We start from the raw sequence: 15,086 nt of genomic DNA on the forward strand, positions 1-15,086 counted from the left end.
TTTAGATACCAGGCCACCCACCTGAGCTCAGGGAGGCACCCTACAGCTCCAATTAAATTCTTTTCAGTGGAATAGAGAATCTGGGATAAATGTGGAAATAATGTCTTTATAGGAAAAAGTAAGATAAATGAGACTTGATTTGAGAGATTAAATTTGAAAATGCCAGCATTGTTGAAGGATACCTTGGGCTTATAAATCAATTTTTCACACAAGACAGTTGATAGATATTTTGGGTTCTTCCACTTACAAATGTACAAGCCAAAGACTTTATTATTTATTTATTTATTTATTTTTACTTCTGATTTATTTTTTACAAGGCAAGACAAAATTAGAGGATGCAACAGAAGGGAAAGTATCCCAAAGCAGACCAGCTGTCAACAAGAACAGTGACATTTCTCCATATTCTGATGAACAGGTCTATACTTTCACTTTTGAAAGGAGTGTTGCTGTTCATTGCTCACCCTGTTGCAGTGTGTTCAGGATTTTTAAAAACAAGTATTTTATTGTTAGTCTCCTTGTAGTCCTGCGGCCTAGCTCCTACTGTGCAGTCTCATGTGGGTAACATAGCCAAGAAAGGTACATTGAGCTCTGCAGTGCAGCAGGCATCATCCCAGCCAGTTGGGTGCCCAGGCTGGAAATCCTTGCTGTCCCTTTTCTTTGTCATTATTTGTGATGAAAGGCTGCCAGTACTGCTAGCTGGGGCTTTATGGAAATCTGCAGGTGAATTGTCACCAAAAAATGATGATGTGTTGTTTATTTTAAGAGGTTGATGCAAAGCCTTGAATAGTTGGTTTCGTGCTGCTGAATTTTGTGAGTTTCTTGGGTGGCGTTTATAACAAATGAGGTGATGTTCAGAAAATGCAACACGTTTGCAGATATTTCCAGATAGATTCTTGTATTGCAGCAAGATCAAAGCTGAATTAATGATTTAGAAGTCAAAGGTTAGGTGATCATTCCTAAGTGGTAACTATGACCTGGGGAAGGTCAGAGGGACGGTGTAGGTCTAGTCCTACCAGCAGCAGCAACTGCATCATGCAGAAAGACCTCAAGGCAGAGTGTAGCCACGTGCGATGTGGTCACTGGGACGGCAGGCCTTGCAGAGCCTCAGCTGGGTGCGGGTGGGTGTTTGCTGGTCACAGGCTTTCTTGTGTGTTCCAGGCTGCAGATGTTTGTATTTCTTTTGAGTGGATCCCCAGTTCTGAGCTATTTGGATTTATCAAGCTGTTTTTAGATGAATGTCACCATCCTTGTAATATTTCAAGCTGAAATTACTGTAAGGACTTTGACCTCTATTTTTTTTTTCTCTTTCTGTTGTCTTGGATTTACTAAAAACACCTATCTCTTTGTGCAAGGTAGAATAACTACAGAGTGCTTGTGCGCAGACCTTGTGCTCTGCAGTGTTTGCTGCTTTTCCCAAAAGGCCTGCAGTATGTTTGGGAATCTGATACCTGCTTTAGGGTGCAGGCAGGAGAAAGGTCTTGGAGGAATTCAGGAATCGGGTCCATTTGCTCTCTCTAGGTACCTTAAAGGAGGCTTTAGCGAGGTGGGGATTGGTCTAGTCTCCCATGTGCCTGGTGACAGGACAAGGGGGAACGGGCTAAAATTGCGCCAGGGAAGGTTTAGGTTGGATATTAGGAAGAACTTCTTTACTGAGAGGTTTGTTAGGCGTTGGAATGGGCTGCCCAGGGAAGTGGTTGAGTCACCACCCTTGGAGGTCTTTAAAAGACGTTTAGATGTAGAGCTTAGTGATATGGTTTAGTGGAGGACTTCTTAGTCTGAGGTTGGACTAGGTGATCTTGGAGGTCTCTTCCAACCTAGACAATTCTGTGATTCTGTGATTGCTGAAGGCTGGTGCTGCCTGGGATGGGAGGTTGCAGTATCCAACCTGCAGATAGCATGGAGTGGTTTGGGTCTCCACCAAGAAGCGATTAGCCTGAGGGGTTCGGGATCAGGATCCTGGGAAGCTGCGGGTGGAGATTGAAGCGGGGCTGCTTAGTACAGAGGAGCATAGGTTTTCTGCAGCCAGATGGGACAGGACCTATTGTGGCCCAGTGGAAGGGCTAGGAAGGGACATCTCACTTTGTAATCTTTGATCCTGTTGGTGCTTGTGCAGGTCATCTCAACTTTAATAAGAAATACGTAGCTGGTGGTTAGAGTGGTGATCAGCAGCCTTCCCCATGTTTCTGTCTCTCTTTATGTATGTTGTTCCTCATGGTTTCTCAGTTGACTGCAGACCAAAGCTTTCTCCCACCTGGTCTAACAGGCTGAGCTGTACTCCTTGCGCAGTGACCCCCTTGGCAGAAGCAGCACACAGCAGCTCTCTGTCATCCTCGCTGAAGCCTGATCGTGCCTCCTTGCTGTTAGGCAGAGGAGGGGTCAGCAGACCAGTCAGTCCTCGTGCAGTTGGGTATCATGTAAAACACATCCAGTACTTCCCCTTTTCCATTGTCATCCATCCTGAATCTGGTAGGCATGCCCAAGCTGTACCAAGTAAGTCGAGCTCCCTTTGCCACCTAACTGAAGCTGAGCTTGGTGTGAAATCTGTTTAAATGAGTGATTGTGCATGGAGGGAGCTCAGGGCCTGGGTGTGGAGGTGGCTCGTGGCTGTTAGTAGTCCTGGCTTGATGCTGACACTCCAGTTGCAACAGAAGGTCCATGGGACACCTGTTTGGCGACTGGTTTGGAATGGGATGGGGGAAGATCATGGGATGAGAATTGACACCATTTCTCCATTTCTGTGTCTCTAACACAAATTATGATTTGCTAATGTCATTGTAAAATATGTTTTCATTTTCTTAAAGTGTGTTTATTTTTTCTGTTTATTTCCAAATGCTCTTACAGAATGGTATTTTGTTGCTCACAAAAAGTTTACTTTCTGTTCGTTTTCTCCCAGGTAAACGCAAAGCGCTGAAGTTAAATTTTGCAAATCCACCTTTCAAGTCCACAGCAAGATTTACTTTAAACACTTCTGGAGTTCCTTTCCAAAATCCACACATGTGAGTATAAAGCCAAAGGCATAAGTAGTGGAACAGCTTTGAAATTATTTAGCCAACAACCAGTGTTATTTTAAATGCATTTTGAATACTTGAGTTATTTCTAAGTTGTTCAAATCAGTCAGTTTGAGTCACTATAGAATAAGGTTGTGTTTTTTTGCCCTTTTTTTCTCCAGAATTAAAAAAGGTTAAAGTTGGGATCTTTGTTTTACACTGGAGCTACTGTCTTCCAGAATTAATTAGCTTCAGATAAATTGTAGCCAATAATGCAAGACCTGTTCACTGTCGTTTTCCTGTCTCTTTATATACTGCTTATTACTTTTCATTATAGAGAAATTTGTGTTATTTGTGAAAGACATAACTGTGCTATATTCTTTAGCACTAAAAAGAACAAAAATTTGAGGAACATTGTTTATTCTACTAACATGGAGATTCAAGGGAGTTGTACAGTGATTAGCCCTCACTGAATTTTCTAGACCACTAGCTTCAGTATATCCCTATCTAAAGTTTGAATGCAAGTGTGGCAGAGCTGTTCCTGACACCAGTAAATAATACTAATACATTGTCACAGAAAGTATTAGCTTTGTATCCTCAGATCCACCAATCTAGATTGATGGGTGACGCACCCACAGCCTGTTCGTGTGGCAGAATTCAGCTAGTGTGAAAAGATCTCCCAGAGTTTTACTCTTCAAGTTCCCTACCAGGTCTTTAGAGTTTTGTCAGTGGCAAGTGTCAGAAACTGCACTTGAAACTTCCCTTGCTGCCTGGACTCTTCAGGGTGTCCTTGGTTATAGTGTGCTTCTGCTTTGCTGTGCATGTTGCTGCCTCTTTCCTTCAGCTTGATGCCTTCTGCTTCCTGAGAATATATTCCCTGTGGTCTGTTCCTATTTCTGGTAGCTTCTTTTATGCTGGAGGTTTTTAAGCAAGCTTTTACTGAGTTAGAAACATGTTTCTGATGAGTTATCACTGGTATTCACAACATTAAAAAATAAAATAAAATAGAGAGTACTTGAAAAGATTCTTCTTACCACACAAGTGACCTTTCCAGGAAGTCCTCCTCTCTCTTCCACTCATTTCTTAAAAAATAGGGTATTCTTTCTGGTTGTAGAACTAGCATTTATATATGTGCCTTTTGTGTGCCTTCCTCAACATCATCAAATCCTTGTTAACAGTTTTCTGTAGAACCCTATCTTGGAGCCTTTCCTCTCTCAAAACTCCCCATGTACATTAAATAAGGGACTTCATCTCAGCTATTGAGTTTATACCATAAGCCATCTATAGAGCTTTGACTTTCCTGTGTTTATCTCCATGGACCTCTGTCTTAGATTCACTTGAAGTCACAGTGGTTCCTGTCTAGCACGGAAGAGCTTTCACAGTTAATTGGTGATGTCTTAAGTATCGTGTTTGTGCAAGAGACTGTCAACATTGTCCATTGAGAAGGCACTACTCAGTCTTCATGGGAGCTGCAGTCATTGGCAGGGCTGGGATCCTGGGCTGGTTAACAGTGTAACTAGTTCTGAGGATATGGAAATGTTTTGGGTTGGATATGATAATTAAAGTGCCAAAAATGATGGTGATGTGTCTGCACTAAAGCTTTCTTGGGAGGCTACAAGCTGTAGTAATGGTTTCCATTTGAAAGAGTTGAATGATGTTGGTTGGATTGCTTTCTCTGTGGTGAAGCTGAATAAGCTTGGATGCAGCTAATTGATCCTCTCAACCTTTATGTGGTCTACAGTGGATGTCGTTCTCAAAGGCAACATTCACATCTTCTGATTGCACACTTCTCCCAGTGACACAAACGTTTCTCTTGCAGTTGGTGCATTGCGGTGATGTATCTGTGTCTCCTGTCTGCATCTCCAGAGAGACTGGAATGGTTTTCCTTTGTTGTCTAGAATGGTTTTTAGACTTCAGTTTTGAATTGGATATTGTATCCCAGCTGGCCCAGCTGCATTCTCCATTCAAGATGTGTTTCTGTTCACTGAGTTATTTCTCTCCCAACCTGATGGAACTCAGTGGCCTTGGGCTTGCTGGTGCCAAGTCCTGAGATGGATTGATGCTGCAGTGCATTTCCCTGTGTAGACCCTGTTGGTCCAGATAGGTGGATCTGAAGATACAGAGAGGTCAATTTCTTGCATGAAATTTGAGTTTCTCTGACTTGGATCCACCAATCTGGAGGCTGTGCTGTGACTCCTGCCTCAAGGAGGGCTGAGGTTTCTGCCTCTGCATTTCCTTTCTGAGCTCTGACAGTGAACTGTGGTGAGCAAAAGGAGGCAGCCAGCAGTGACTTGCAGATGCCCTGAGCTGTAAATTGCTATTAGCTATTGCTGTATTATTGCTAATTATTATTATTGCCTATTAGCTGTATTTTGCTTGATTACCAGGTTTTGGACAGGGAACTGATCAGGCTGGATTGGTGGATATACAGGTAGGAGTGTGGCTTCCTACTACACAAGCAGAGAGCAAAGTAGGCAGGTGGGGTTCTTCATACCCATGCAGTGTGTTAGGGGGAAGGAAACCTTCTTGTAAGCTGCATCTCCCAAGCAAAGAAACCACTGCTGCCAAGGAAATGCATGTTGTGCCGGGGTGTAGATTGTATCTGGGCTCCTCATTAGTGCCTGGGGCTTTGTACCCTGCTGAAATGTGTATGGCCATTGCTTACCCCCATAAAGGTACAAATTCAACCTTCTTTTTAAGGCTTGTTTCTTGATTTGAAAGGTCTCAGGAGTGTTGGGAAAAATAAAAGGGGGGGGGTGGAGGAAATAATTTTGGGAATCACACTAACTAGGAGTGGATGTCCCTGCTCTTGTAAGCAGGGGTGATGTGATGTGCACACGCTGGCTTGAAGGGAGCTGAAGCTTGGTGCTTGGCTGGGTTTCCATGGGAAGTTTTACTTGGTGAGCTGTGCATGATCTCAGCTTCTTCTCACTTGGTGTTGTTGGCACGCGATCTGGAGGAACAATTTCAGAGGCCATGAAATCCCAATTGCAAGATGTGATGTTGTTAATCACTGACTGGTGCTTCTCATGTCTTTACATCCCAAGGCACAGAGCACCCATGACAACCCAGTGAGTGCCCACCTGCTAGGAGGATGCTCCTAGAGCTTTACCATTCTCAGGAGTAGGGGCTTTTTGCTAATGTACAGTTTGTGCCCTGGAATAGTGTTTCCAGGAAGAGAAATCCTAGATGACATCATCTGAAAGGAGAAACTTGGGACATGGGTTCCTGATTTTTCTTTCTGACACCACCTTGTTGTTTCTTTCCCACCTGCAGCATTGTTGTGCCATGTCTTGTGGTTTGGTTCTCAGGTTGGGGCTGCACCCCCTGCCCGAGGACACACTGTAATGCAGTGTGCTGTCATGGGCCTGCAGGGAGTGAAGGAGCTGGCTGCCGGGGCTGGACTTGGAGTAGCACTGAGGAAAGCCAGACTGCATGGGGGAAAGTGGGAAGGTTGTATGTATGTAGAGTGGGTGCACCTGGTGGGCGGTTGGGACCTCTGAGCTTTGCTTTGGCTGGTGTCTCAGTGATGGCCTTGGAGCTGAGAGATGCTGAGGACTTTCCTTCTCCATCCTTACACATCCCATGGCACCTCAGGCCCCTACCCAGGACACCTCCTGTCTTCTTCCTACCCGCTATGTCTACTACCAGGTGTGCTGCGGTGTCTTGAAGGACATTTTGTTACAGATGACCAGGATACCAAGCAAGGATGCCGCCAACAGAGCACAGGCTACAGCTGCTCAGATTGGAGTCAGTGGCAAAATTGCCCACATCTCAAGTGGTGCTGGGATTTTTCCCTAAATGTTTTCTGAATTAGAACTTGTGTTGAAATCAGGAGGCTTTGAAGTATCGTTTAAATAGGAGACTGACTCAGGGTGGCTTTGGATGAGGCTAGAAATTGGAAGAACATTTCTAGTTGCTGGAAGTGAGGGCTGTGGCTCCCTGAAATCTCCCCTTCCTGGTGATGCCAAGGGCTGTGGTGCCTTGTTGCAGCTGAAAGGCCTTGTGAATGGCTTTTGCTGCACAGGTCCAGCGGGGCAGGTGGGCAGAGCCTTAGAATGAAATGTTTGCAGCAGGACCAAGACCATAGGGTTTGGAAAGAAGATGAACTCTGGTTCTGTGACTGATGGAGCGTGAAGCTATAGAGAATGTGCATGTTATGTAGTCCAGCTGCGACTGCTAGCACCAAATTTACTTCCTAAGTACAGAGAGTGGTGTTTTTTTCTTGTTGTGGTATGCTGCCCAGCCTGTCTTTAGAGTATCTAGCACACTGATATATGTAATTTTGCACGAGCTATGTGCAGTAAAGGAAGAATAGAGCCTAAACTGCAGAGCTTCGTGTGAAAAATAAAGCCTTTTAGAATTATTAATGTAAAAATAAAACCTGTATTTTGCACATTACTTTTACCACGGTTATGCCTGTTCAGCATGATTCTTCAGTTAAACTGTCTTTGGAGGGTAAAATTCTTACTTGAAGGGTTGTAAATACTTTACTGACAGCTGAAGCCCCAGGCCAAGGAAGTGTATGCAGTGGGTCCCTTCTGGCTGCAGTGAGGAGGGCTATGTGTGATTGCTCTGCTGTGCAGGCTGGGTAGCTGCCACTTGAGACCCCAGTTCTCCTTAGTTCAGACTGTGTTTCTGACTTACACCAGACTAACAATCACTGGCTTTGTTTGGCCCAAAGCAGATAGACAGAGGCCAGAGGGCACAAACTGTCATTAGGGTGAGCATTTCAACTTCCAACCCATTGTTTCGCAGTTGCTACTTTCAGCAGACTGAAAAGCATCTCAGCTTTTACCTCATCATTTCTGTGTCCAAACAGGATTTAGGTCAGAAGCAAAATGAGCTTAAATAATTATCTAGATGTAAGTTCTGTGGGGCTACTTTTGACTGGTGGCTTTTGCTGAAAGGAGTTGCACGGGGCAGTGCGATGTGGCTGTAGAGCTGTGTGCAGGTGTTTTGCTGGCAGCTGGCCCTTGCTGGTGGCCATTGAACCAAGTTGTTCAGTAGGCTGTAGGTGAATTTACCAGCTTTCTGGAAAGTGTTGCATGCTTCTGGTGCACTCAATCTGGACTTCAGACTACAGATTTTAAATCCACCTGCTAGTAAATGAGCATTTAAAAAGGAATTTGTTTGGCATCTGGTTTTGCATGTTGAGCATCCTGTCTGCTGGCTGGGAAGTTTGCTGACTTTCAGAAGTGTCAGCTCTTCAGAATTTCAACATAGAGCATAGCAATCTCATCTGTAAAGATGACAAGATGAAAAGATCTCTTCTAATGCTCACAAGCCCAGCTTCTGAACCATCTGTTAGCCTGTTGGACTCAATAGCCTGACTTGGCTATGGTATCACATGTGGGTGTCTTTATGGGTACCTCGTGACTTAAACTTCCAGAGGTGCCCTGTGGACCTTCTTCCCCTTGTGACTCCTGGGCAAGTCACATGTCCTTTCCAGATCGATGCCCCAGGAGCTTGTTGGCAGATGTTTGATTTAGACTTTCGAGGTTGGACTCTTCAAAAGCAAATTGAGGTCCAGTTGTATTTCTGACTGCTGCTTCCTTTATTTCCATATAGTTTAAGGACTGTCATTATTCCTGGCAAGAATTTTTCTGGCTGTCCCAAAGTCTCTGTCAAGTGTCTCCTTCTCTTTTAATGTCTTACACTTTCCAAACCTTTCATGTGGTTTCAGGCTCTGTAGGTGTGTAGTCTACAGCTGGCTGAGTTATGAGAATTGTTCTACCATTTGTCTGGAAAATATTAAAAAACAAAGTGGAATATCCTATATAAGCATGTTCCCAATTTCTTGTGTGAAATTCCTTGGAAATAGTTGTTCTGCATCTCTAACAGTTATTTCATGTCTTTATTATTACTAATTTCTGATGCCTTTCTGCTGCATGATACCTTCCCACTGCAGTGTAGGACTCCTCAGACACAGTTTTCAATAGAAAAGATACAAGTTTAGAATTTTATTTTTTTATTTTTTTATTTTTCCCTCCTGTGATTGTTTTGCAGTGTTTCCTGGAAGTTGTAGTATGTGAATATAATCACTGGGAAACTAGCTTGTATTTTCAAGTAAGCACAAGTAAGATGGAAACCTTCAAGGACCCAGCAAATTCTTTCAAATGTTAGTCTGAGTCCACAAACAAACAGGTTTTCTCTTTTAATACAGACCTCGCTGTAGTTTGAGTGCTAGAGCAATGTTTTTTATGCATCATCTTTTTCTCAGGACCTTTTTTCTTTTTTTGACAACTGATTAATTTTGTTTGTATTTAAAACTCCTGTTTCTTACAAAGTATACAAATTTGTTTGGCCTAGATGGGAAAGAGGTGATAAGGTTTTGTAAAACATCTCTGTTTGGTATCTTAGACTTTGAGTAGATCACCTCTTCAGGAAAGGTGCAGCCAAAATTAGTGTGAGGTTTTGATTGAGCATACATACAACCTCAAGGTCTCTTTTTTCCCCTCACCTTTTAAGTTTTTTTATTTCTCTAATGTGCTAATCCTGCAGAGGAGCTTTTTGGTGATTGCTGTTTCTTAAAATAAATTTCTTTAGCAACTTCAGTATCCCATAGTCATCAGTGCCCTGCTAGGACTGTTTTCTTCTTTCTGCAAGGGTTTTGTATCTCAGCCCTCTGCTTCTGACTTTGGGCCTTTGATGTCTGGCACCAAAATTTGGAGGTTGTGTATCTTCATCATGCTAGTTCACATTGATTTTCAAAGTTGCTGAGCATCTGTAGTTTCCTGACATGCTTTTGGGACCTGGGCTCCTCAGAACATCTGGAAACCTAATCAGCTACATTTAGGTAGTCAAATCAAATACAACCTTACCTGGCTCCTGTTACCATAGCATCTGAGTGCTTCACACATGTTCACTGATCTGGCTTTGCAAACCTAAATTGTTGCACAAAATTCTGTGTTCTCCATTTTGTAGACAGGAAGCTGGAGCCTGATGTGATTTGGGAGAGGTAAAGGCTACAAGAATCTTGTGCTGGGGTAGGGAGTTCAGCAAGGATCACCTGATAACGTGTGATTCAGAGTGTAACTATATATTACCTGTCTAACTACTGGCATGGTTAGAAGCTGTTGTCCTGGCTCTTGTGTGCAGATAGCAGTAGCCAGGGCCATTCATTTGAGAGCAGGATTTCAACTTTGCAGCTTTGCTCTCTGCATGCGTTGTAAAACTGATGCTGTTTCTGGTGTCCGTGTGGATGTCTGTCTCTTCTGTGGTGCAGAAGAGTAATTGAGAAGTTAGGAGGCTGTAAGAAGATGGTGACAGTGGCAGTCACTTTCCAGAGCACCAAGATGTGGCCACTGCTGCCCACGTGTGCCCAGCACAGATATCTGACACGCTGCCTCTTTTAGCCTGTTTTCATCTGCAGTGTGGTTGAGGGGAGGTGGAAAGAGGGACAGAGCCTGAGCTGCCATCCTCTGCTGCCTGTGAAGGTGTTGTAGATATCCTCTGCAGTTTTCCTGCTCCAGGGACACCTAGGTGGTATCTAAGGAGATTCCGTGAAGACCAGCAATTTTAATTTGACTGCCATATATTTTTTTTCTGAGTTGAATGGTATTTCATACATTTGCTGTGCGGAAGGAGGTAAAATGTTGTGATTTGATGGAAGTTGGAAAGTTGTGAGGTAGAAACGCTCCTATTTAAACAGAACTCAACTTTATTTGCCATCAAACCTGCATTTAGTGTGGCTGTATGTTGCTCTATGTAGAGGCTGTACAGAAGAACAAAGCTGAGTAATGTCTCCCATGGATATAAATATCCAGTAGACTTTCTTTCTTGTGTCTGCCTTTCAATGAGATGTACTGCCTACCCGTTATTTAGTAACACAGCTCCCTGTGTGACCTGTGACTGGCCAGATCCCTTCCTGACATTCCTTAGGAATCGTCATCCTCTGCTCCATCTGCTCATGGCAAAAGCCAGGTGCTTGCAACATGCTCAGGACTGAACTCCAGCTCTAGAGGTATCTGTTACTCTCTGAGGCCCAGAGAAGAGCTAGGATATGACCGATTTTCTTGTTTAGTCAGCTTGGTTTATAAACCTGAATATATGGTGAATGCTCTAGTAGTTAGTTTGCATGGTCAAATGAGGGAGATGTTTTGAGAAATGTCTGTTGTCCTGACCATTGGAGAGTTATAATTTTTTCCCCCTAGTATTTATGTCCTTGGAAGTACAGTGTCTTTACTACATTTGACATGAGGTACAATGTCGCTTTTACTGAAAAGCAGTTCAAGGTTTCAGAAGTACTGAGTGTTTGGTGTGGTTTAAGGATTTTGGTTTTACTTACTCCTGCGGTTTGTATCCCAGTTGTTCAAAGAATGTGCTAGGTCTGGCTGGGGCAGCAGCTGTAGCATTGGTGTCAGTAGACCTCTGGGACTCCTGAGTTACAGCACTCTTCACACATTAGGAGGAATGCATTTGGTCCTGCCATGCCTAAATAATTCACAAAAAGATGTAACAACTACAGTGCTTATTTAATCAAAGTGAAGGTAGGACAAATAGTTTCAGAACTGGTATTGACTCTTCTGTTCCCTTCTTACTACAGTGACAGTAGAAGCATTTTTTCTCCTTTTCCTTTCTTTATTTCTAGGTTCTGCATTCCCTAGAAGCAGTACACGTGTTTATATGCAAACAGGTTGTAAAAGCTTGGTATGTGGAGACTTAAAAAGCATTCAGCATCCCCATGCACCCCAATCTTATCTGTAAGGTTAGACAGAACACGGGAGCTTCTGGTTAAAAATCTCCTATGGCACCTGTGTGTTGCATGTCCTGCGCCCCAGGGTGTACCTGGGATCTGTTGAAATGTGCAACTTGCTGCTGTACTGCGTAAGGTCAGAGGGGGAATTAAGCATCTCCATATCTGAATTCACCAGTTTGTAAGGCATGCTCTTAAAACATTTAAGATGGTACCAATTTCAGTTAAAATTTAGCCAGGGATCAGGAGATGCTGTTACTTGTCTTTATATAACAGCGCAGAGGCTGGAGTGCTTTCTTGACATTTTATCTTTTAGTTTTTCTTCTTGACCCATGAATCAGGTTTCTTAGTTGTGGATCAATCCAAGTTGAACAGGGCAAGAGTTGTCCCATTTTGCGTGTCTCACAGATGTGTCTCCTGGAATGTGGACCAAGTCCCAAGGCTGAAGAGAGCCTAGATTCCCCATGTTCTTGGGAAGATACAGTTAACTGTGAGCTTAAAATGAGAAATGTGCTGCTGTTTGGAGAGAGAAAATGTGATAGAGCAGTCTGAGCTCCTATGTACAGTTGCTACCTTGATGCAGAGGAAATAATTTCAAATAATGTATTGTAACTCCATATGTGCAATCCATTGAGGCTTTGACACAAGCTCAGGTGAAGAGAAAACCTCAGATGTACCTTGCTTTGCACTGTTCCCTATGGATTGGCTCACATGCCCCAGCATTCAGCTGACAATTCCTCTGAATCCCAGCTCTGCAGGTCTGTGTCTCCTACCTCAGTGTACAGAAGCATGCAGGTGTCCATCTCAGTGTACAGAAGCATGCAGGTGTCCATCTCAGTGCTGTGATTCCATTCCTGAAGCACACTGCTACACATCAGTGTCTAATTACCTTTCTTTAATGCATGTAAAATGCGTGAATACATATATGTATTTCCCCCCATTTTGTGTTGACTCTTTTTTGATAAATACTTTATTCCAGTAATCATTTACAAGTAGCAAAATTGGTCATTGCTTACACACTGATATAAATTTAATGCCTGTGTATGAGTAGTCTCCACTGTATCATACTGATGGTGTGTCTATTCTGTCACTGTTGGATTCAGTACAAGCTTATCCGTCACAGGCATTTTTATGCTGGTTTGTGTGACAGAGACCAATGTCAGACAGGATTTTATATACAAACCGTCAGTATTCATATTTGTGATATAAGTTGGACTAGAAACTTATGTTTCCAGATGTGGACCTTGCAAAGCACATGCCTGCAAGAAATCCCAAATAAACAGCTAATGTTGCAAGCTGTAGAAATAAACTTTGTTCGTTGCCATTCTTTGTACTCAGGATCACACTACATTTCAGCAGAGCAAGATCTATGTACCTCATTTCTTTGGACATTACTCACCACTTTGTAGTAAACTGTGTTGCAGTTTTCCCTGGCTACTGAGAAGTGAGCTAAGTTCTCTGATCTGTGGGTTCAAACTGAAGGAATCAGTCATCCCTTTTGTCTTACCTAAACATTAAAAAATGGAGAATGAAGAGAGCAGAGTCTGCAGATTTAGAGACTGCTTCGACCTCGCAAATCATCATCAACATCTATTTTCATCATCTGTATATATGAATGACTTTCAGTACATACTATGGAGGACATCTAGAATGAATGAAGAGGATGCTCCCAAGGAAATCAGCTGCATAGAACTCACATAGCGGCGTTTGCTGGAATTGAGTGGATAGGGTGGAGGGGCTGCAGGGCTGAACTGGTTTTGCCATTCTGCTTGTTTGAGGAGCTGACTTCTGAAGAGGACTAACTGAGCTCATGACATATTATCTCAGTGAAAGCTACAGATTTTTTGAGATTCAGGTGGATGTTCTTGCCTCTGAGTGGGAGGGCTTCTCTGTTTTGGGAAACTTCTGAAACTGGCCTATGGACTATGGCACCATGGACTATGGTGACCCTAAACCATGGGCTCTTTTAGAGCCTGTCTTATTTCTCTCCTTTGTGGAATATGTTTGGAGTAAGTCTGGATGGCAGTTGCTCCTTTGTACCTGATATAACTGATGCCTTTGCAGACACAAGTGTACATCAGCTGAAAGTGATTGTTTTAAATACAACTTGCTCAGGCAGTGTGAAGGTGGTTGTCCTTCCTGAGGAGTGCGGGTGGGTGGGGATGTTCTCTTTAATCCAGTTGGGTTTACTTTGTCTCTCTGATATTCTAGGTGGATATTACATACCAGTGAGAGATGGGGAGGGTGATTCTGTGGGGCCATTGGCCAAACTCAAGGCGAGCAACCTTAGAAAGCTTACAGAAATTAGCCTCTTAGCTCCTGAGACTCAGTGGAGAAAACTGAGCCATGCACATCCATTTCTGAGGAGGACAGAATTTAAAATGCCATGTTACTATCAGATTGTGTAGCATAGGTACCTCTGACAGACATTTGCTCTCACTGGCCTGTAGGAGTCTTACCTCTTAAATGAGGGGCAGTTTGAAAATGCAGATCACGTTTTCTCCATTTAGTCTTACCAAGAGCTCTCGGTCACTGAACTTGTCAGATGCATCTCACTGAAAAAGAAATCTTTGTCTTGCAGTTAGGTGATTCTTTGCCTCCTGTCTGTCCTTGTCTGCCACAGAAGAAAAAATACTGCCAGGTACATTTTTCCAGAGTTGCACTGAATTTCAGGTTAAGGCATGCTTTTCTGCCCAAATTTTTCTATCCCAAATAGAAAATAAATCCTTAAACAGAAATTATAGAGCTTGTAGCTTTCCTGGACTACGGTTTGAATTTTATAATGTGTGGAAGTTTAAATTAGTAAAACTGCTTGCTTAGAGTATTTAAAACGAAAAAGTTTTCACATAGTTGAATTAACAAAGTGCTCATTATCTAGCGTTGTCAACTGTTTCCAACAAGGAGCTGGACAAAATCATAAGTACAATTTGCTGACCATTTGTAGATACCTGCGTTGGTCATTTGTCTGAGTACTTGAATGCTCGTTCTCCTCCACAAAGTGCTTGTCAGGAGCCCATCTTCTCAAAACCATACTGAGATACCGGGTCCTTGTGTTGGGCAGTGAGATACCAGCAAATGGAGAAGCTTGGAGATACAGAACCTGATTTTTGTTCTTAGACAATGTCATAATACAGAGTGGTAATTAACCTTGGGTTGTCAGCTATGTACCTCTTAAAAAGAAAGGATGTTGTTGTTCAAGCCATGCAAATTTGTTCACTAAGCGATGTGATAAGATGAATGACAAGCCCATCTGGGAGTGACCACCAGTCCTAGATTGGTGGATCCAGGATGGACTATAGATCTTTAAAAATAATTTTTTTTTTTTTAGTAAGTTCTGCTTTAAGACCACAAGAAAAACAGTGCAGTGATGGCCCATGTGCCTTAGTGACATACCGTCGCCT

General features: G+C 43.0%; 1 protein-coding gene across 3 annotated transcripts in view; it reads left to right on the forward strand.

Annotated features, from left to right (window-relative positions):
* Positions 1-15,086, forward strand: part of MAP2K4 (mitogen-activated protein kinase kinase 4) — a 109,002-nt gene that overhangs the window by 41,501 nt on the left and 52,415 nt on the right. For all 3 annotated transcript variants that reach the window (XM_032199606.1, XM_032199604.1, XM_032199605.1), the window contains one exon: positions 2,894-2,996. In XM_032199606.1, coding sequence (XP_032055497.1) covers positions 2,894-2,996 — 103 coding nt within the window. The remainder of the gene's footprint in view (positions 1-2,893; positions 2,997-15,086) is intronic.

Source organism: Aythya fuligula, chromosome 18 (assembly GCF_009819795.1).
Source record: "Aythya fuligula isolate bAytFul2 chromosome 18, bAytFul2.pri, whole genome shotgun sequence".
Classification (NCBI taxonomy): Eukaryota; Metazoa; Chordata; class Aves; order Anseriformes; family Anatidae; genus Aythya; species Aythya fuligula.